General features: G+C 39.0%; 2 protein-coding genes and 2 long non-coding RNA genes across 11 annotated transcripts in view; 2 read left to right on the top strand and 2 right to left on the bottom strand.

The window, feature by feature from the left end:
• Positions 1-355: 355 nt before the first annotated feature.
• On the bottom strand, positions 356-9,389 carry LOC144072664 (sialic acid-binding Ig-like lectin 5). The gene is made up of 8 exons (XM_077597836.1): positions 9,304-9,389; positions 8,542-8,643; positions 6,146-6,553; positions 4,814-5,143; positions 3,469-3,735; positions 2,211-2,489; positions 885-990; positions 356-805 (listed from the first exon to the last, which is right to left on the bottom strand). Exons 2-8 carry the CDS (start codon positions 8,591-8,593, stop codon positions 430-432), a joined length of 1,818 nt encoding a protein of 605 aa, XP_077453962.1. The 5' UTR covers positions 8,594-8,643; positions 9,304-9,389; the 3' UTR covers positions 356-429.
• On the top strand, positions 4,795-20,465 carry LOC144072669 (uncharacterized). 2 transcript variants are annotated; one of them, XR_013299882.1, is made up of 5 exons: positions 4,795-5,079; positions 11,734-11,880; positions 17,716-17,830; positions 19,283-19,634; positions 20,410-20,465. It is a non-coding gene; the product is annotated as an uncharacterized LOC144072669 (long non-coding RNA). The 2 variants fall into 2 exon arrangements; XR_013299883.1 differs by lacking the exon at positions 20,410-20,465 and adding an exon at positions 20,012-20,037.
• The window catches only part of mag (myelin associated glycoprotein), a 23,025-nt gene continuing 13,744 nt past the window's right edge, over positions 13,436-22,716 (bottom strand). For 4 of the 7 annotated variants that reach the window (XM_077597830.1, XM_077597834.1, XM_077597829.1 and 1 more), the window contains exons 7-13: positions 22,176-22,433; positions 21,307-21,567; positions 19,264-19,572; positions 17,724-17,823; positions 15,216-15,312; positions 14,938-14,991; positions 13,436-13,833 (exon numbers count right to left, since the gene is read on the bottom strand). In XM_077597830.1, coding sequence (XP_077453956.1) covers positions 13,666-13,833; positions 14,938-14,991; positions 15,216-15,312; positions 17,724-17,823; positions 19,264-19,572; positions 21,307-21,567; positions 22,176-22,433 — 1,247 coding nt within the window. In that variant the 3' untranslated portion in view covers positions 13,436-13,665. Of the gene's footprint in view, positions 13,834-14,937; positions 14,992-15,177; positions 15,313-17,723; positions 17,824-19,263; positions 19,573-21,306; positions 21,568-22,175; positions 22,434-22,716 lie in introns of all 7 variants that reach the window. The other 3 variants (XM_077597833.1, XM_077597832.1, XM_077597835.1) reach the window with 3 other exon arrangements.
• On the top strand, positions 20,470-21,695 carry LOC144072670 (uncharacterized). The gene is made up of 2 exons (XR_013299884.1): positions 20,470-21,188; positions 21,291-21,695. It is a non-coding gene; the product is annotated as an uncharacterized LOC144072670 (long non-coding RNA).

The following is a 22,716-nucleotide window of genomic DNA, read 5'->3' as shown; positions in this document are numbered from 1 at the left end:
CGGTTGCGAGTTTCAGCATTAATTTTCACATTTTTATGAATTTTAAAATATATATATATATATATATATATATATATATATATATATATATATATATATATATATATATATAACTTCTGTGCTGAGTCCTAGTAGCAACCGGAGGAAAGGGGAGTGGCTTCCGCTTGTGAGTTTTACATTTTTATGAACTTTAAAAATATATATATATTATTTTTATTTTTTTACTTCTGTGCTGAGTCCTAGTAGCAAGCGGAGAAAAGGGGAGTGGCTTCCGCTTGCGAGTTTCAGCATGGATTTTCACATTTTTATGAACTTACAAAAAAAAAAATTTAAAAAAAAATCCCCTAGAAAAAAAATCTGCCATGTCGTGAAGCCGCGATATTCGAGGGATTACTGTAACCTTCATTTGTGCTACGTAAAGTTAAAAAATCACCCAATCATAGCTTGCTCCACGTTTGAGTACAAGGCCTCCTCTTCCTCATCATCATCGCCTGGTGTCCTATCATCCGTTTTTTGCTCTCCGCCGTTTCCGCCCGGCGACCGGTCGCCATCCTCCTTGGTCTTGATCTCGGCGTACTCGGTGGCCTGGCGATCGGTCGCCGTCTCCCTCTTGTCGTTTTTCCTCAAGGCGGAGAAGTTGATGTCGGCGTACTCCACCTCGCCGCCATTTTCGAGGCCGTGCTCCCGACGAGAAAGGGCGTCGGCTTCAAAATGGACGCCGGATGGACTCGAACTCTGAACCCGTCGGACCTCTGGCGCGTCCACGACCTCCATTTCCAGACTCCCAGAGTTCTTTTTTGGATTCCTAAGCATGAAAATGAGCAAAACTGTTGTCAGTATGTCCAAAAAATAAAAAGCAGGAATAGAGAAAGTAGGCGGAGCACCTGCAGCAATTCCGGAATAACCAACACAAGATGGCGGACAGCAAGGCTCCGCACAAAAAAGCGATGAAGGCGTCCAGACTCAAACTGGTAAGGAAACTTTTCTTGCCTTGGGATAGTAAAGAAAATATTTTTTATGAACATAGTTGGAAATTCAGAATAATTAATTAAGAATAATTTGGAGTTTCATTAGATCGGAAAGAGTTCTTGTTGGAATATGTTGGAAAATGGCGAGAATCGATTTAAAATAGGAAGAAAATACGAGATTTGAATGAGGAGGAGTGACCATACAACTATTAATAATACGAAATAAGGCGACAGTACTATAAAATAATTGATGTAATCGTCAAGATTTTATGAGCAAACAAAAGTTGCCCTTCTGTTGGGGTTATTCTGGGATATTTATTATTATATATGTGAGTATTACCGTATTTTCACGACTATAAGGTGCACATAAAAGTCTTAAATTTTCTCCAAAATAGACAGGGCGCCAAATAATCCAGTGCGCTTTATATATGGACCAATACTAAAATTGTTATCACGATAAAATAAAATGAATCAATTGATAGGGTACACCGACTCTACTATTTTCCTGTAGACAAAGTACTGCGCAGTGACTGCTGGGATATGTACTAGTTATTTTGTCAATACACCCAATGGATTGTGGCCTGTATACATCGACATCAATACAGCTTGACAAAGCATGGAAAGCACCGTTGGAAAAGTTATGCTAGCTACCAGCTAGCTCCTATTTGTGAATGAATTGTGGCCTGTATACATTGACATCAATACAGCTTGACAAAGCATGGAAAGCACCATTGGAAAAGTTATGCTATTTACCAGCTAGCTACTATTTGTGAATGGATTGTGGCCTGTATACATCGGCATCAATACAGCTTGACAAAGCATGGAAAGCACCGTTGGAAAAGTTACGCTAGCTACCAGCTAGCTACTATTTGCGAATGGATTGTGGCCTGTATACATCAACATCAATATAGCTTGACAAAGCATGGAAAGCACAGTTGGAAAAGTTACGCTAGCTACCAGCTAGCTCCTATTTGTGAATGAATTGTGGCCTGTATACATGGACATCAATACAGCTTGACAAAGCATGGAAAGCACCGTTGGAAAAGTTACGCTTGAAATCTATAGTATGTGACCCAGAAATGACCTAAAATGAACCGGAAACTGATCCAAAATGGCTACAAAGTGACCTGGAATGCCCCAAACTGGACAGGAAGTGATGTCAAACTAACCAGGAAGTGAACCAATGCCACAACTCGAGTCATACAGTCAATTTGAATGTTTAAAAATTCTAAGCTTTCTTACCTTCCGCCGATAGTTTTTGAACACGAAAGGTTTTCTGGTCGCGTTCGTCCTCCTGCACGCTGACGCACTCGACGTCGGCGAGGGTGCCGTCGTGGTCGATGAATTTGACGGTGCTGTTTACGTCGTCGCCAGAAATGACGGTGGTGGCGTTGAAGAGCGTCTTGTTTTCCAGGGTCCGCCACGTCAGTTTGGGCTTCGGCACCCCGCCGCTGACGCACACACAGGTCAAGATTCGGTCCCGTAGGAAACATCCAGAGCCGTGCAGGATTCCGGCAAACCCTGTCAAAATAAATGCGGAAATACGAGATAAGAAAAAATAGCAATTAATCAAAAACTTGTAAAACAACTTTGCTTCAACCATATTCGAAAAACTAAAAAAAACATTTTTTACTTGTGAGATTTTCAACCAGGACGCAATGCTACCGTGACAATTTCAAAATAAAATAACGGATATGAGAAATTTATTTACATTTGGGGGGATTTCGTGACTTGGATCTTTTCATTCATTCATTTTCTGAACCGCTTACCCACGCAAAGGTCACGGGGGGTGCTGGAGCCTATGCCAGCTAACGATTAGTGGGCAGCCAATCACAGGGCACAAGGTTATGAACAACCATTTACACTAACACAATTTAGACTGTTAAGCATCTAGCCTAGCATGCATGTTTTTGGGATGTGGGAAAAACCGGAGTACCCGGAGAAAACCCATGCAAGCCCGGGGAGAACATGCAAACTCCACACAGGTGGAATGACCTGGATTCAAACCCAGGACCCCTAAACTGTGAGGCCAACACGCCAACCACTCGTCTGCCGGGCCTCCTAGCTTTTGGCTAAAGTAATTTAGCATACAATTAGCCTAGCATGCATGTTTTTGGGATGCGGAAGGCAACCGGAGTACCCGGAGAAAACCCATGCAAGCCCGAGGAGAACATGCAAACTCCACACAGGGGAGGATCCACTTGGGATCGAACCCTCGACCACGGAACTGTGAGCCCCACGCGCGAACTGGTGAAATCTTTTTGTATATCAGAACAGTAATTTGCATATCGAGGGGTTTTGTAACCTGAAACATTCGTGAGTAGAAACATTTGTAAGTAGAAACATTTGTAAGTAGAAACATTCGTAAGTAGAAACATTTGTGAGTAGAAAACATTCGTAAGTAGAAAACATTCGTAAGTAGAGGTCCCACTGTATATCAGCCAAAAATTCTAAAAATGAAAACAAAAAGATATATTTGATGTGATTGATCACCACTCACACGTCACCCTCACGTCCGCGTGCGCGGTGTAGTTAGCCGCCACGCACTCGTAGCGACCGGAGTGTGCCGTGGTGGCGTTGGGGATGACCAGGACGGCGCTGGTGATGGTGGCGTCGGTCCGGTGTTGGCATTGGAGATTGGTCGGGTTGGGATTGGGGAGCTTCCACGCCACGGCCACGGGTGGGAAGCTGTCCACTTGGCACCGAAGCACCATGGCGGCGCCTGACTTTACCGTTGTTGGACCTGAGATGGTTGGTGGCTTCATATCTGCGGGAGAAAATGCCATTTTTGAGCGGGAGGGGCGAATGAACGAACGATTGGACGGCTAGTTTGAATGAAAAGAACCTTTGAGTGAGTTCATTTTGGTTGATATCCGTCTTAATTTTAGGGTTCTTATGGGACTTGTATTTTTTGGGACAATTTTGGGTCACTTCCTTATTAAAGCCATTGACGTCGCTAGATGTCCAACGTTCATTCGCCCTTGCCAGTTAAAAGGGATTGGACGTCTATCAATGTCAATGGCAGGCAATGAGTTATATTTGGGTCATTTCCGTGTTCATTCTAAAATCTTTCTTCCTGTTCATGTTTGTATATATATATATATATGATATAACGATCTATATTATGTTAATGCCTATTTAGCCAATTGTTCTCCATTACATTATATTAATGTCATTTCAACGTATTTCTATAAAATAAAATAAAAATGCCCTTCCAAAAATGCGACTTATACTCCAGTACGACGTTTGTGTGTGTACGTGTATATATATATATATATATATATATGTATGCATATATATATATATATATATATATATATATATATAAATATATATATATATATATGTATGCATATATATATATATATATATATATATATATATATGTATGCATATATATATATATATATATATATATATATAAATATATATATATATGTATGCATATATATATATATATATATATATATATATATATATATATATATATGTATGCATATATATATATAAATATGTGTGTGTGTGAATCCAATTTACCGTAAATTATGTACAAATTGCACCAGCCAAAAAATACACATGTATATGTGTGGGTATACATATATATATATATATATATATATATATATATATATATATATATATATATATATATATATATATATATACACATTATATATATATATATATATATATATATATATATATATATATATATATAAATGTGTGTGTGTGTGCTTTTTGGCTGGTGCGATTTGTATATAGTTTACGGTAAATTTGATTCAGCTGGAGAGAGGAGTCGTGCGCATCCCACAATGCATTGCGATTCGACAACAGGTGCCACTCACATGTCACGTTGAGCATGGTGGTCTTCTCTGTAACAATATTCCTCCAGTAGGAAACTTTGCAAGTGATTTCACGTCCGTGTTGTTGACCGGAAGGGTTGAAGGACAAAGATGACCGGTAATGGTTCATGAACGGGGACACCAGCGTACTCAAATAACTCGTCACGTTGGAGACTCCGGTCCGAGAGTTGTCGTCAGGGTCGCCGCTTCCTTTCCACGCCCAGCTGAAGACCGGGCGGTGACCGGAGCAGCGTCCCGGAGCCTCGCAGGTGAGTGTGGCCGCCTCGCCGTCGCTCGTCGTGTGGACCGTCATGGTGGGTTTCTGACTCAGACCTATCCCGGAAGACATGAAATAAACAAACAAACAAATGCCGTGAAATAACAAAGAGGTAATGAGGGGGGGGGAAATCGCGATTCTCCGGGTGACCACTAGGGCTGATCATTCGTCAACAACATAAGTATATAGTACAAACAACAAACTAGAAAACTGATAAATAATAACAAAATGTATCATTGTTAAACTAGAGTTTTAACAATTAAGAATAAATTAAATTTTAGATTTTTTTATTTGTAACTAGAGACTTAATTGCATCCATTCTTTTTGTTGCTATTGTTGATTATGTTTTAGTGAGCGCGCTACTGCCATCCACTGGGTTAATGTGGAATTACACTTTATTCTATCTTTTAAAATACATTTTTTAAAGCTACAATAAAGTGTAATGAGTGTTATTCATTCATGTCCATTATTCATTCATTCATTTTCGGGACTACTTATCCTCAAGGGTCGCGAGGGGTGCTGGAGCCTATCCCAGTCAACTATAGGAACACCCCGAATCGATGACCAGCCAATCGCAGGGCACTAGGAGACAAGCAGCCAATCACTTGTAGCTGAGGAGCAATTTAGACTGTTAGCCTAGCTAGCCCTTTCATTTTTCTGAACTGCTTATCCTCACAATGGTCGTGTGGGGGTGCTGGAGCCTATCCCAGCTAACTACAGGCACCAGGCGGGGTGGGGACACCCCGAATCGGTGACCAGCCAATCGCAGGGCACGAGAAAACAAATTTAAAACGAACACAATTTAGTCTGTTAGCCAGTTAGCCTAGCATGCATGTTTTTGGAACGTGGTAGGAAACCGGAGTACCCGCAGAAAACCCACACAACCCCAGGGTCATCGAACCCACGACCCCAGAACTGTGAGCCAAACGCGCTAACCACTTCACCACTGGTCCGCAAAATATCTAATATCAGTATTTTGTTAGTGTATTCTTCTACAGGTTTAAATTCATTATTATGATAATTGATGTTGCATTCGAGCCATTCCGGAATTTCCATACCCGTTACGTTGAGCGCCACTTGCTGGGGGAAATTATAGCCATCCGTCCGATTCCGGAATAGGCCGTTCACCCTCAGTCTATAGGATCCGGAATCGGAGGATTCCAGGTCGTTGATGATGATGCTGCAGTTCCAGCCACTCGCGGCGTCATCCAGCATCCGAACTCGGTCCCGGTAGCCTTCCTGTACTTTGCTGTCTTGCTTGGAGTGGAAAATGATGTGCGCATCGGTGCATCTGACTCCGGATGGGGGGCACTTGGACCACACGATGCTCCGCGGTACGAAGTCGACGGCGGTGTAGGAGCAAGGGATGACGGCGCAAAGTCCCACTTCGGACACGATAAAAGTTTGGCTAAGATGGATGCAGAAGCCGGTGGGGCAGGGGGCGTGGCTTTTGGGTGCGCTAGACTCTAAACAGAAACACAACATACGTATGTATACACAGTAATGTGGTAAACAGGGTACTCTGACGTTTCGTCAAAAGACGTTTGGTCGACCGGACATTTGGTCCCCGGACGTTTGGTCGCCGGTTGTTACTGTCGAAACCAGCTCTCAAAATTATAATCATGAGAGAGTGAGTTTAATATCTAAATATCTAATATCAAAATATCAACGGTAAACTCATAATTTGACAGCGCGCGAACCCGGCGACCAAACGTCCGGTCGACCAAACGTCCGGTCGACCAAACGTCCGGTCGACCAAACGTCCGGTCGACCAAACGTCCGGTCGACCAAACGTCCGGTCGACCAAACGTCCGGTCGACCAAACGTCCGGTCGACCAAACGTCCGCTCGACCAAACGTCCGCTCGACCAAACGTCCGCTCGACCAAACGTCCGCTCGACCAAACGTCCGCTCGACCAAACGTCCGCTCGACCAAACGTCCGGTCGACCAAACGTCCGGTCGACCAAACGTCCGGTCGACCAAACGTCCGGTCGACCAAACGTCCGCTCGACCAAACGTCCGCTCGACCAAACGTCCGCTCGACCAAACGTCCGCTCGACCAAACGTCCGCTCGACCAAACGTCCGCTCGACCAAACGTCCGCTCGACCAAACGTCCGCTCGACCAAACGTCCGCTCGACCAAACGTCCGCTCGACCAAACGTCCGCTCGACCAAACGTCCGCTCGACCAAACGTCCGCTCGACCAAACGTCCGCTCGACCAAACGTCCGCTCGACCAAACGTCGGGTCGACCAAACGTCCGGTCGACCAAACGTCTTTCGACGAAAAGTCCGGTCACGGGTAAACAGATGTACTTGAATGTTACATTACAGTAATACCTCGCAAATTTGCGCCTCAATTATCGTAGCTTGAATTTCTATCAAAATTTATAGTGTATGAACAATAATATAAACATGAAATGGGGGGCATGTCAAAATTGTAGAGTGGTTTACTGGCCACTAGGGGAGCAATGATTTTTTTTAATCTTGCACTCGGTGCTAAAACTTCATCGCGACCTGACATGCTAACTATTTTAGCACAAAGTACAGTGGAATTTTTATCCGATTTTATTTAGTATTAAATGTTTTTCTTCACTGTTTTTTTGCGGGAATAGTGAGCCGTAGTGTCATGAATTATACTTAAGAAAAGGATTTAAAAGTCCAAATAACAATAATAGAAACATCATAAAAACACTGTCGCCATGTTGCGGTTTTTAACCTATTGCAGGTCTCTGAACCTGTTACCCGCGATAAACGAGGTATTACTGTAAATGGTAATTTATCGGATTATACATAAAGACAAAGTTTGAAGTGCTACACACAGATTATGGAAAAAGTAGAAGCAAAAAAAATAAACAAAACAGTGTAGTGTCACTTCAACGTGGCCTTTGAGATTTAAGCACAGCAGATTTACAGTAATCCCTCGAATATCGCGCCTTCACGACATCGCGGTTTGTTTTCCGGGGGAAATAATTTTTTTGTTAATTACATTTTTTTTGGAAGTTCCTAAAAATGGGAAATTCCACGCTCTAAACTCGCAAGCGGAGGACAGGGGAGTGGCTTCCGCTTGCGAGTTTCAGCGTGGATTTTAGTACGACTCCGCACTGAAGTAAAACAAAAAAATAAAGAAAATAAATAATTTTCCCCGTCTTCCGCTTGCTACTAGAATTTAGCACAGAAGTAAAAAATAATAATAATAAATTTTAAAAAAATCATAAAAATGTAAAAATCCACGTTGAAACTCGCAAGCCGAAGCCACGCCCCCGTCCTCCGCTTGCTACTATGACTATAAAAAAAATATTATTTTTTCTCTTTAAATTGGGGTGACCCTAGTTGGCGGTTTTTCATTTATCGCGACCATGTCTGGTCTACATTAACCGCGATAATCGAGGGATTACTGTATTCAGGTTTTGTTTTAGTTCGTTAAAATATTCACGCTAATATTTGATGTCAGACCTGCGTAGACGCCCACGTGGTAGAACAGACTGGCCCAGGCAAGAAGGAACATCCTAAAGGCAGACTTTAAGGACGGCAGTCCGGCCAAGCGTGAAGATTTTCCTGTTAAATTGGAAAACATACACACACACACACACACACGAAATTAATCAAGTCCAAATATTATGCTAGTTTACCACAATTAGACATCCAATCATTGGGCATTATCAGTATATGAAAAAAAACGTTCATTCATAGTTTAAATTTTGATGGGGTGGCACAGTGGTTAAGTGGTTAACACCTTCGGCTCACAGCTCTGGGGTCGTGGGTTCAAACCCAGATGGGTTCTCACTATAGTGTGGCGTTTGGATTTTGTCCCCGGGCTTGCGTGGGTTTTCCCCGGGTGCTCTGGTTTCCTCCCACATCCCAAAAAACATGCATGCTAGGCTAGCTGGCTAACACTCGAAATTGTATTCACATGAATGGTTGTTTGTCTCCTTGTGCCCTGCGATTGGCTGCCCATTCAAGGGGGTAGGCTCCAGCACCCCCCCGCAAATCTTGTTAAGCTAGAAACTTGTTTAATGCCATAAAAAATACTATTGGATGGATAAAGGCATGAGTTGGGAAGGCAAAATAATAGCATTTTTTTTTACTTGATCTTGCTAACAGATATACAAAATGAGTTCAAATGCTAACGTGACTCGATGCTAAGGTGAGGAAATTAACTTAAGAAGGTAAAGTGAGGAAATTAATTAATATATTTGAAAGAAATCTTGAACGTACCTTAGATTGAGAATCAAGTTGTCTTCTTTTGTCGTTGTTGTGCTCACTCGCTAGTTTTCTTCCCTTCTTGCGCCACTAATCTTGAAATTTCAGGAAGTTCCATTACAAAACTATCAGCTCTCCTTTTTCTGCCATTGCAACCTTTTTTTTTTTATAAGCTTCCAAAACTGTCATTTTTAAACATTTGCCAGGTTAAAGTAAATCACAAAACATTTGCATGCATCCCTAACAACCGTTAAAACATCTTTTTTGGACTAGAAATATTGAGCTCTTTTTAATAATAAGCGTTATTACCTTAAAGTTTTTGACGTTTCTGATTGGCGTTGACTTTGGCATTGTTCTGTGAGTCATTTCTTGAATTTCTTCACACGGGCTGAAAAGGAAATGTGACTTATAGACGATAAAAATAGACTTGAGGTAGTTTATCATCCCACCACATCTCCCATCCTGCTAATACAAAAATATCTTATCTAGGTTGAAGTTATTTAGGTCAAAATACATGCTTAAAACTGTATATATAGCAGTTTTAATAAAAAAATTTTTTTTGCAAATGTATCGATGTATATATATATATTTCAGCAGCACACTTATTTAAATATTTATTTATTTATATATTTATTTTATTCGAATTTTTTATTTATTTATATATTTATTTTATTTTTAATTAATTTATATATATTTTTCATATTTGTTTTATTTATTTATTAATTTGTTTTATTTATGTATTCATATATATATTTTTATATATATCATTTTAATTTTTTTTATATATTTATTTTATTTATTTATTCATATATATATAAATTAATTAATTTATCTATCTGCATTCTCACCCTCTTGCTACTGTGACAATAAAATTTCCCGAATACGAATAAAGTTATCTAATCCAATCCAACTAAAGTACAATCATATTTGTAAATGAATGGCCTCTGCTTTTTGAAATGTAAATTAACCAATCAACAGCATTCTCCTTTTAAAGTTTACTTCAATGCAAAAAAATATCGTCTTATATTCGGGCCAATACGGAATTAATTATAAGCCAATTCCCCAACCGAATTCATTCATTTTAAGTTTTCACTTGGCAAAATTAGCTATTTGGGGACAACGACATGCTAAATGCTAAATTACAGTACTAAAAGCTTCTTAAATCATATTTTATGGTTAAAAAAAGTCTGAATTCCCTGAAATGAATGCCAACAGACCAAATGATTACTGCGGTATCCCTTTAATAGTTGACAGGCCATAAATACACGACATGTATTATTTTTCAAAGCAGAGTCAATAACAATAATCTTGATGTTTTGATGCAATTTTTTGGAACTCCCTCACTTCTGACCACTATACAGCTGCACCAAAATGTTAACGACACCACGGTTATCGAATTAGCTTGTTAGCTTAGCATTGACACAGAGTATTATTTCCAATATCTCTGGCTACACGAACATAAAACACCCGCACAAACCTGCCCCAAACTTACCCCGAAAAGCTCCTGCAAATTCGGCGTGATTTCAAAACACCCGCATACGCACGCACAATTGTCAAACTAGGGCAACACAAAAAAGTGTTTTGTTGCGTTTTTTTCTGGTCAAATTGATGGAATACAAAAAAAAATTACCCCTGAAAACCCATTGAATCTTGACGGTTAAATTGGTAAATATTTGTCATGACTTAAAGGCGACGGCGGCCATTTTACTTTACTGTACACGTTAAATACAATCAAAAATAGTGATGCCAGCTTTTCCTGCAAGTTTGATAAAGGTCGCATTTTCCGCGCCATAATGGAAAATGTGGCCCTTAAAAATGTCTGGTATGGAAGGAAATCTGTTTCATTTTTAATTACACGATAATTTCTTTTTTACTATTACGTATTTTTTCAGTGTTGAAATTGATTATTTTAATTTTTTCAGCATCAAAATTCAGGATTAAAAAAAAAACAGCCAGGAAATTCGGCTGCAAAAATCAGTTGAATAACGATTCAGTTACAAAAAGTAGAAATGTCCAAAAATTCTGTCAAAGAATTCTGCTGCAAAAAAAAAATCTGCCCTGAAAAATCTGCCCCCCAACAAAAGCAAAAATATATTTTTTGTCTAAAATTCAGCTATTTTTGCAGATTTTTTTTTCCAACTGATGTTTTTGAAAAAAAAATCAGTTGCAAAAATTTCCGTCACAAAAAGTACTGTTGCAAAAAAGTCTGCCCCAAAAAATTAATTCTCAAAAAATATTGTTGCAAAAAATTCTGCCCCAAAAAAATGAATTCTCAAAAAATATTGTTGCAAAAAATTCTGCCCCAAAAAATGAATTCTCAAAAAAATTCAATTGCTAAATGTTGCTAAAAAACTTGGTTCCAACCTATTGAGATTTCAGAGAAGCAATCAGCAATCTCTCATTTGCATACAAACATCACAACCTGTTTTTAATATATTTCGCCAGGGTTCCTCGCCACTGCCAACTTCCACTGCTGCGACTGCTTGGACACCAAAAACGTGTCTGCCACGTGACCATCGGAGCACAACTAACCCAACTTGATTGCCTAGACATCCGACAAAATGACCGGTGGCCATCGATTGCTTCTCCCAGGTTAGTGACCTAAATGTTACAACTGATATTTTTGCGCCAACTTTTAAAATAAAAATTTGATGCTGGAAAAAAAATGTGGCCGTTTTAAAAATTCCACCGCGCAGATTTACTTCCATACTCTAGCGTCCTAAAATAAAGCGCAGTGTACCCTTCCCCCCATGCTTTGACCGGCAGCAGACACAGTGACGATGCAAAAATTGGGACAAAATAGCCACAAAAAAAAAATCGGTGCAGGAGTGGAATATAAAAAAATAGGTAAAATTATTTTTTGCAACTTTTTGAGCTTTTTCAATGTCTTTAAATCTGTTCGTTTACTAAGAATCAGGGATACAGTAGTACCTCCACTTATGAAATAACTTGTAACTTTAGTCCAACCCGTTCTAAGATCCCAAATATTGCCCCCGAAAAACTAGAAAAATGCTAAATTTTACCAGTTTTGTACAAAATATGCCTCATCTCATTTTCTGACCCGCTTTATCCTTATCAGGGTCGCGGGAGGGGGGGGTGCTAGAGCCTAACCCAGCTCATTCCCGGCCAGAGGCTGGGGACACCCTGAATCAGTGGCCAGCCGATTGCAGGCTAATTGCATTTGTAAGTAGAGGTCTCGCATTTAGGGACATTTGTAAGTAGAGTTTTCGCGTGTAGGACTATTTGTAAGTAGAGGTTTTGCATGTATGGACGTTTGTAAGTAGAGTTTTCGCGTGTAGGGCTATTTGTAAGTAGAGGTTTCGTGTGTAGGGCCATTTGTAAGTTGCGGTTCAGCATCTATGGGTATTTGTAAGTAGAGGTATCGCATGTAGGGACGTTTGTAAGTAGAGGTTTCGTGTGTAGGGACATTTTGTAAGTAGAGGTCTTGCATGTATGGACGTTTGTAAGTACAGGTTTTGCGTGTAGAGACATTTGTATGTAGAGGTTCCGCATGTAGGTCCATTTGTAAGTAGAGGTTCCGCATTTACGGACGTTTGTAAGTAGAGGTTTTGCATGTAGGTACATTTGTAAGTAGAGGTTTTGCGTGTAGGGACGTTTGTAAGTAGAGGTTCCGCATGTAGGTCCATTTGTAAGTAGAGGTTACGCGTGTAGGGACGTTTGTAAGTAGAGGTTCCGCATTTATGGACGTTTGTAAGTAGAGGTTTCCCATGTAGGTACATTTGTAAGTAGAGGTTTCGCGTGCAGGGACGTTTGTAAGTAGAGGTTCCGCATGTAAGGATATTTGTAAGTAGAGGTTCAGCATGTATGGGTATTTGTAAGTAGAGGTTCCGCATGTAGGGACGTTTGTAAGTAGAGGTTCAGCATGTATGGGTATTTGTAAGTAGGGGTTCAGCATGTATGGGTATTTGTAAGTAGGGCTTGTGCATCTAGAGACATTTGTAAGTAGAGGTACCACAGTAAATGTTTTGCTTTTTGCAATTTGTTCCCTCATGGACTGAAACGTAGCCTTCTAATAATGATTTTTAAAAGTGTTGCCATGCTTTGATTTACAAATGAGTTCAGTTTAACTAGCCTGATTGGACACTAGTGAGGATGAAGCGGTTCAGAAAATGAGATGAGATGTCAATCGGGATTCACGACAAGTCCATTTATTTTTACAAGTAAAATTTGACGATAAAGCATGTTGCGTCTGTCGGGAAAGTGGAAAAAGGAAGGAAGGTTGGCCGGGATTTTTGGGAATACCGTTAAAACAAAACAAAAAGAAGTAGCTTTAAATGAGAATAAATTGAAGGCAAAAATGGGAAATCAAGTGCGACTGCGTCTCGCGTGGCCGAAGCATCAGGGAAGGATTGCGCTTCATTTGGCTTTGATTTGGGCATAGCTAGCGGTGGCGCCGTCGTCGTCGTCACCCCCCCATCCCGCCGCCCCTTCCCTGGGCCTGTCCAAGTTCAGGGCGGCGTAGTTCAGCTCTCGCTTCTCCACGCCTGCCAAACTGCGCGGAGGTTGGAAATCCCCGTCTTCTCCCTGTCCAACAAAAAAAGGAACAAAACCAAGAGAGGAAATAGATTGCGTTAGCATTTCACAACTTGGTTCTTTTGCTAAGAGAGAAAAACCATCTAGCATTCGAAAGGAACATCCTTATTCTTAAAACTACAATTATTCTAACATGTTTAATGTTGCTAGATTGCTATTGAACATTTGTAATGGACAGGTTATGGTTTTTGATGGAAAAAAAATGTTTTTAAAGCCTGTATGGCCAAACGTAGCATATTTGGTACATTAGCATTGTGATAGTTTTTTTTATTATAAATATAGGATACAAGTTTAAAACAAATTATAATGGAATTCAGAGTTTAAAATTCTATTTTCATTACCTCATGTATAAATTAAATTTAGATGAGTGAGAAAACTTTTGCTGTGAAAAAAATCAGTTAAAAATATTTTCTGAATTTTTTAACGACTGTCAAATTGTGATGACATTTTTGTCCCATAAAATATTCTGACTTTGACCAAAAAATACAGTATTTAAAAAAAGACTTGCATCCTAAAACACATTTTTCATCTTAACATTTATTTTTTGCAAAACGAACTTACCCATCAAAATATTTAACTCCAAATATTAATCTAATATTTTGAACAATACTGTAAATCGACAACATTGTCAAATAGTGATTAATTTTTTTCCCCATAAGATATCTTAACTTTAAAAAAACCCATCTTAATTCCAAAAACAAATTTTAATCCTCTTATTTTGGCAAAACAACCTTCGCCCTGAAATACAAAACCCGAATATCTAACCTCAAATATCCAAGATATTGAACATCTAACTCAACCATTCGACTTATAATTGAATCCCTACACTTACTTTAAACCCACAAAAAAAGAAAATTTGAATAACTAGCGCCGTTAGCATAGCGCATATAAAACACACCGATAAATTAGCGGTTAATGGAGGGAGGCGGAGCTTACGCCATGGAGGTTAGCCATCAATCAATTAGCCATGCCGGCGATACTTTGATGCAGAAAAAAATAACAAAAAAGAAGGGCATGCAGAAAAAAAGAGGGAAAAAGCGGGTATTGCCAGCCAGGGCGTGCGGGTGGGACGCCGAGACCACCGAGGAACCTTACCGTGCTCTCCTCTAGAATGGAGTTAAACTTTGAGCCCAACAACTCTGTCTTAAGCTGTGCGGGAGGAAGTTAAGGGAAGAGAAAGAACACACACAAACAGGGGAAATAAATGCAGAAAAGCCATGAAGGAAAAAAAGAAAAAAAAAACACCCCCAAAAAACCCAAACAAAAAAAGCTTCGTTGGTCGCGGATTAGGGGGAGGGGTCAGACGAAGACCGCTAGTTGGACTTGACGTCTTACTTCGCGTCGTCATCGTGACGGTCATCGGCATGTCTCACCACTTTCTTCCTCAGATTTTGTTTGTCCTTCTTGCCCGCGTTGTAGTATATAATGGGGTTGTCCAAGACCGCGTCCTCCCTAGGGAGGCCATTTTCTCTGGGGGGTAGGCGGAGTCACATGATCAGACTCGAATCCGCGGGGAGACACGCCGAGCCTGGCCATCCATTTGTTTTAAAAACCACGTGTTCCGCCATGGGTTTTAGTTGCGGGGGAGAAAAAAGGGGCGGGGGCTATTTTGAGGGAATTTTAGGTGTTCGTTTTAGGTTGAAATTTAGTATTTTTTAGCATGGGTGAGTTAAGCGTGGAGGCGGGGAAATTATGGTGGCGCTACGTTATGTTTAAAAAAAATACAAAATAAAAAGGGCCATAATATGATTGGTAAACCATTTATCTACAAACCTTTGTACCCGCTTTTTGTAAAATGTTTGGTCCCATATAAGTTCCACTAAGACCACCGTGAGGATTACGGTCTTCCCTCGATTTTCGCGGTCAATCCGTTTCATAATCAGCCGTATTAACAACCACATTTTTTTTCCACATTTATGGCATCATTGAGGACTGAGAAAAAATGCATTTAGAATAAAATATGAAGAAGGACACTGGTATCCATCTAGTCCAATAAAAGGGGATATATATATACATATATATATATACACATATACACATACACATATATATACATACACATATATATACATACACATATATACATACATATATATATATATATATATATATACACATACATACACATATATATACATACACAAATATGTACATATATATATATATACACATATATATACATATATATACACATATATATATATACACATACATATACATACATATATACATACATACATATATATATATACATACACACATATACATACACACATACATACACATATATATATATACATACACATATATATACATACATACACATATATACATACACATATATACATACACATATATACATACATATATACATACATATATATACATACATATATATATATACATACATATATATACATACATATATATATACATACATATATATATACATACATATATATATACATACACATATATACATACACATACATACATACACATACATATATATATACATACACACATACATATATATACATACACATATACATATATATACATACACATATACATATATATACATACACATATACATATATATACACATATACATACACATATACATATATATACACATACACATATACATATATATACACATATACATATATATATATATATATATATATATATATATACATATATACACATATATATATATACATACATATATATATACATACATATATATACATACACATACACATATACATACACATATATACATACACATATATACATACATATATATATATATACACACACACACACACACACACACATATATATATATCTACACACATACACGCATATATATACATACACATACATACACACATATACACATAAACACACACATACATACATGCATATATATATATATATATATATATATATATATATATACATGCATACATATATATATATATATATATATATATATGCATACATACATATATATACATATATATATATATATATATATATATATATATATATATATATATACACAGTCATACCTCTACTTATGAATGCCTCTCGGTACGAAAGTTTCAGGTTACACATTTTTTTATATGCAAATGAGTAACTCTAGATACCAAAAAGATCCAAGTTACGAAAAGTAAATGCATTTCCTTATCCGTTATTTTATTTTGAATTCCCCTTATTAAGCGATTAAAAACGATACAAATGCAAAGTGGCACATATTTTCACACACACATATATAGGGCACACGTAAAAGTCTAAAATGTACTACAAAGTGGACGGTTTTCAGCCCCGGTAGAAGGAGCTCTTGCTGCTATCTGGCGGACGAACAGGTATTTTATCTATTTATTTATTGATTTTAAGACATTAAGAAATAATTTCCTTATAATTTTCTCTCATTTTGTGTGTTTCCTCACATCTTTCATACAAAATTGGGACACTTTGTCCAATTTTAAAAGGTTTAGTTGGTAGTTGTGTGAGGACCGTGGAACAAATGAGAGAATTTACATATAAAGTACACCTCTACTTACGAAATTTTCATGTTCCAAAAAAGTCTTGGAACCAATTAATTTTGTAAGTAGAGGTACGACTGTATTTCAGAGAACGTCAGTAAGTAAACCCAACACGTTTACCGTCCCTGGCTAACATCGCTAGCTATATAGCATCACTTTAGCTGGCTCAAGCGTCCAAAGATTTGACCGTGGCGTTGGCGCAAATGACTTTGAAAATGCTTCCGCGTGATTTGGAATGGATGACGAGGCTCGAGTGTTTCTTCCGACAAAATAAGCGAGGACAAATTTGCCTGACATGTCCATTTTTGTCCCGAAGGTACTCACTTCTTGTTGTTGTGGCCCACGTATCTGACCGCCGCGATGATGAAGGCGATGACGGCCACGCCGCCGATGGTCCCCACGATGACGGCCATCAGGTATTTCTCTGCAAGGTAAGGAACACATTTTCTTTATCCTCCGCGACAAGTTTGAGCGGACTGTGCCAATCTTGGCATGTTTTAAAAAAAACACAAAACGAAAGGGTTAAAAAAAATAGAAATAAGTTGGACTTGAGTAAAAGTAATAAAATAAGCCTATGTTACCGTACCATGTTAAGGTTTTTTTTGATAACTCGTCATAACAAGTGTCAAAAAATGCACAATAAAAAATGAATAAATATCTCAGTCGCAGTAGCTAAAAAAAGTGCATAACGAAATGTAAAAAAAAAAAATTACTTACATACATACATACAGCACATACATAAAGCACATAAATACATACAGCACATACATACATGCATACAGCACATGCATATATACATACAGCCATACATACAGCACATGCAAACATACATACATACATACATACATACATACATACATACAGCACATACAGACAACAAAACTATTCAAAAATGTCCAAAAAAACTGTTGCAACTCCATGGCTACATTTCGGCGACTTATAGTCCGTAAAATACGTATTGCTCAAACATGCAATTTATGTAAATTTGAAAAATAGCAAAACTATGCGAAAATGTCAACAAAAAAAACCTGCCTCAACTCCAGGGCTACATATTGGCGACTTATAGTCCGTAAAATACGTATTGTTCAAACATGCAATTTATGAGATTTTGAAAAATAGCAAAACTATCCAAAAATGTCAACAACAAAAATAACCAACTCACTCTCCTGCTGCAGCTCCAGGGCTAAATTTGGCGACATATAGTCCGTAAAATATGTATTGCTCAAACATGCAATTTATGAAAATTTGACAAAAAATGGCAAAATTATCCAAAAATGTCCACAAAAAAATAACCCAACTCACTCTCCTGCTGCAGCTCTGGCCTTATAATCCGTAAAATACGTATTGCTCAAACATGCTATTTATGAAATTTTGAAAAATAGCAAAACTACCCAAAAATGTCCCCAAAAAAAACGACTCACTCTCCTGCTGCTAAATTTGGCGACATATAGTCCATAAAATACGTATCGCTCAAACATGCCATTTATTAAATTTAAAAAAATTGCAAAATGATACAAAAATGTCAACAAAAAAACCCAACTCACTCCTGCTGCAGCTCCAGGGCTAAATTTGGCGACTTATAGTCCGTAAAATACGTATTGCTCAAACGTGCTATTTATGACATTTAGAAAAAAAATGGCAAAATTATCCAAAAATGCCCACAAAAAAATAACCCAAACATTCAAATTATGAAATTTAAAAAAATAGCTAAATTATACAAAAATGTCAACAACAACAAAACTCACTCCAGCTGCAGCTCTCGGGCTAAATTTGGTGACTTATAGTCCCTAAAATACGTATTGCTCAAACATTCAAATTATGAAATTGAAAAAAATAGCAAAACTATACAAAAATGTCAACTCACTCTCCTGCTGCAATTCCAGGGCTACATTCTGACTCCCGTAGACGTTGGAAATCTTGCAGCGTACGTTGACGGCGGGCACGCCGTCGTCGCCCCGCTCGCCCTTCTCCTTCAACTTGATCATGCCCGTGGTCCTCTGGCCGTCGGTGTGCGTGTAGAATTTGTAGCGCCGGTCCGTTTCGTTGACGGTGATGTTGGAATCGGGCAGGAAGAACTCCACGGTGGGCTCGGGGTTGCCCGCCCCCACGCACACGCACTGCACGCCCTCCCGCACCACCGTGCACTTGGATTCTTCCAGGAGGACGGGAGCGTCTGACGGAGACGACGGGAACACAAAAACATCAAGAAGGCGTCCCGTCACCGTCCGACATACGGTAAGAAAAATTCCCAGCCATTTTTTTATGTGAAATTTGAGATACGAGAAACATTCCCAGCCATTTTTTTGCCCTGAGATAAGAGACAAATTTGAGATATGAGCAGACGATGCGTCCTTTTCAAGCTGCATTTCGTCAGATAAGTTCATTTAAGTTAAATTTCCAAGTTTATGTTATGTGAGGTAGTACTATAACAATTGCGTAGCTAGCCGTTAACCGCTAGCATCTGTCTCAAAGGTAACAACTCCATACTATGCAGTAAATAATGTCACATTTTATTGCTAATTATAGCCACTAGATTAGCTATTTCTTACTTTGTGGGTAAATTTGAACAATTAAAACAAAATCTAATCTCTTTTGTATTTGTTTTTTTTCAGAGGATGGCGTAGCCAACTGATAGCCGCTAGCATCTGTCTCGAAGGTAACAACTCCATACTGTACAGTACATATGTCACATTTTATTGCTAATTATAGCCACTAGATTAGTTATTTGTCACTTTGCGAGCTCTACCTGGTAAATTTGAACAATTAAATCAAAATCTAATCTCATTTTTATGTGTTTTTTCCAGATGATGCATAGCCAACTGTTAGCCGTTAGCTGCCAGCCGCGATCATCTATCTCAAAGGTAACAACTCCATACTATACAGTAAATAATGTCACATTTTATTGCTAATTATAGCCACTAGATTAGCTATTTGTTACTTTGTGAGCTTTAACCGGTAAATTTGAACAATTAAAACAAAATCTAATCTCATTTGTATGTGTTTTTTTCAGAGGATGGCGTAGCCAACTGATAGCCGTTAGCCGCTAGCATCTGTCTCGAAGTTAACAACTCCATACTGTACAGTAAATGTCACATTTTATTGCGATTCATAGCCACTAGATTAGCTATTTGTTACTTTGTGAGCTTTAACTGGTAAATTTGAACAATTAAATCAAAATCTAATCATTTTATGTGTTTTTTTTCAGAGGATGGCGTAGCCAACTGATAGCCGTTAGCCGCTAGCATCTGTCTCGAAAGTAACAACTCCATACTGGATGGTAAATAATGTCACATTTGATTGCTAATCATAGCCGCTAGATTAGCTATTTGTTACTTTGTGAGCTTTAATTGGTAAATTTGAACAATTAAATCAAAATCTAATCTCATTTTTATGTTTTTTTTTTTCAGAGGATGGGAACATATTACTATTTTTTTTCTTTTTATCCTCACTAGGGTTGCAGGGCGTTCAATATTTTAGAATTAACCTTGCCCGGACGTGACTTTTTATATTTCTATATAACTTATTTATGTTTTTACAGGGGAAAAACGCACTTTGTGGATTAGCACCACCAATTTCATTATACGCAGCAGGTTAGCATTAGCGTGCTAACACATCCAGCCAATCAGAGGGCACAAGAAGGCAAACAACCAATCACACTCGAGGCCCAGGACAATTTAACCTCCAATTAGCCTAGCCTCCATGTTTTGGGGGTGTGGACGGAAACCAGAGTACCCGGAGAAAACCCACGCAAGTGCACCGACCTGGATTTGAACCCAGGACCCCAGAGCGGTGAGGCAGACACGCTAACATTCATTTGTATGGAGTCATTTTATAAGGTTAAAAAAATGGTTTTGAGATAAGAGCGAATTGACATTACGCTCACATCTCAAGGTATGGACGGACTTACATTCCACGGTGACGTTGAGGGTGCCGCTGGTCCAGCCGTACTCGTTCTCGGCCATACATCGGTACTGGCCTTCGTCTTGCGGTGCCACGTCCTCGATCTCCAGGACCGACAGCTCGTCGGCGGTGACGGTGCCCACCACCTCGCCGTCCTTCAGCCAGGTGAGGGTGGGCGGCGGGCTGCCCTGAGAGCTGCAGTGGAGCGTGAACGAAGCGCCCTCCACCATCGTCACCGAGTCGTTAAGCGAGGGTTCGCGGGGGGGATCTGAAACAAAAATGGACAGGAAGTGGTTCTACGCTGGACTTTGGAAATTTCACAATAATGCAGAAACAATACATTCAAATGAAGAGTGGCTCAGCCGTTTGTTTTGTTGAATAAATCTTGTAATATCACATTGCTAATGTCTAAATCATTTGAAGCCAATCTTATTGCTCTAATTAATTATCATATTTTTCAGACTATACTTCGCACCAACCAAAAAAAAATTGACAAAAATTGCGCTGGATTGTAATTCACATTTTTTTTAACTTTAGCAGAAACCAAGTTAAAGTAACAATAGTCAAATTTTAGTCTAAATAGCCTAAAAATAAACCAACATAATCAACTTTCCCACTTGCGTTTTCGTCGCAAGCCAAACCATGAAAAAAAGTTGCCCCTTATACTCCGGAAAATCCGACAGTCGAATTGTTAATTTACCTCATTTAATTTCGTAACATTACAACTTCCTCCCTCAAAATATGCTGACTATTTTCTCACAGCGCTACGACGCACCTAGTAATAATCTTTCTCAATTTTTTGCCCAAAATTCTCTTTAAAAAAATCTGCATTAAAGATGGTGACGTGGAGCCAAAATGGCTTCTTTAGCTACTCACACTTGACGGCCAAATAGAGCGACGTATTCATGGCGCCGTAGGCGTTCTCCCCGACGCAGGTGTAGACGCCCTCCTCCTCCGGCGTGGCTTCGTCGATGGTGAGCGACAGATTGGTCGCCGTGTCCCACAGCACCTCGCGTTCTCCCAACTTCCAGGAAATCCGGGGTGGCGGGTTACTGTCCACCTCGCAATGCAGCGTCACCGAGCTGCCCTCCATCACCTCCGAGGAGACGTTCACCCACACCGAGCGGGGGGCATCTAGTACCACAAAAAAAGGCAAACATTTTTTAAAAAAACAGACATACAAAAACAATTAAAATACAATAATAATTTGAGATACAAGACAAATTGCGATATATGAGCGTACAGCGGAGGTGATTGGGTGCTCATAAGAACATCATGGACACTATCTGGTTGCAACTCCCTCGTGTAATGTCTCTACCAGCACTGGACGGAGCCTAGCTTTTTTTCCCAGTGTTTTTTTTTTGTTTCTCGTTAGTCAGTGCGAATGGTGGAGCTTGTTCGCTAATACGAGAGGAGT

Source organism: Stigmatopora argus, chromosome 4, assembly GCF_051989625.1.
Source record: "Stigmatopora argus isolate UIUO_Sarg chromosome 4, RoL_Sarg_1.0, whole genome shotgun sequence".
In the NCBI taxonomy this organism is placed as follows: domain Eukaryota; kingdom Metazoa; phylum Chordata; class Actinopteri; order Syngnathiformes; family Syngnathidae; genus Stigmatopora; species Stigmatopora argus.
Note: the sequence above shows the minus strand (reverse complement) of the source record. Positions and strands in the feature narration are given on the sequence as shown.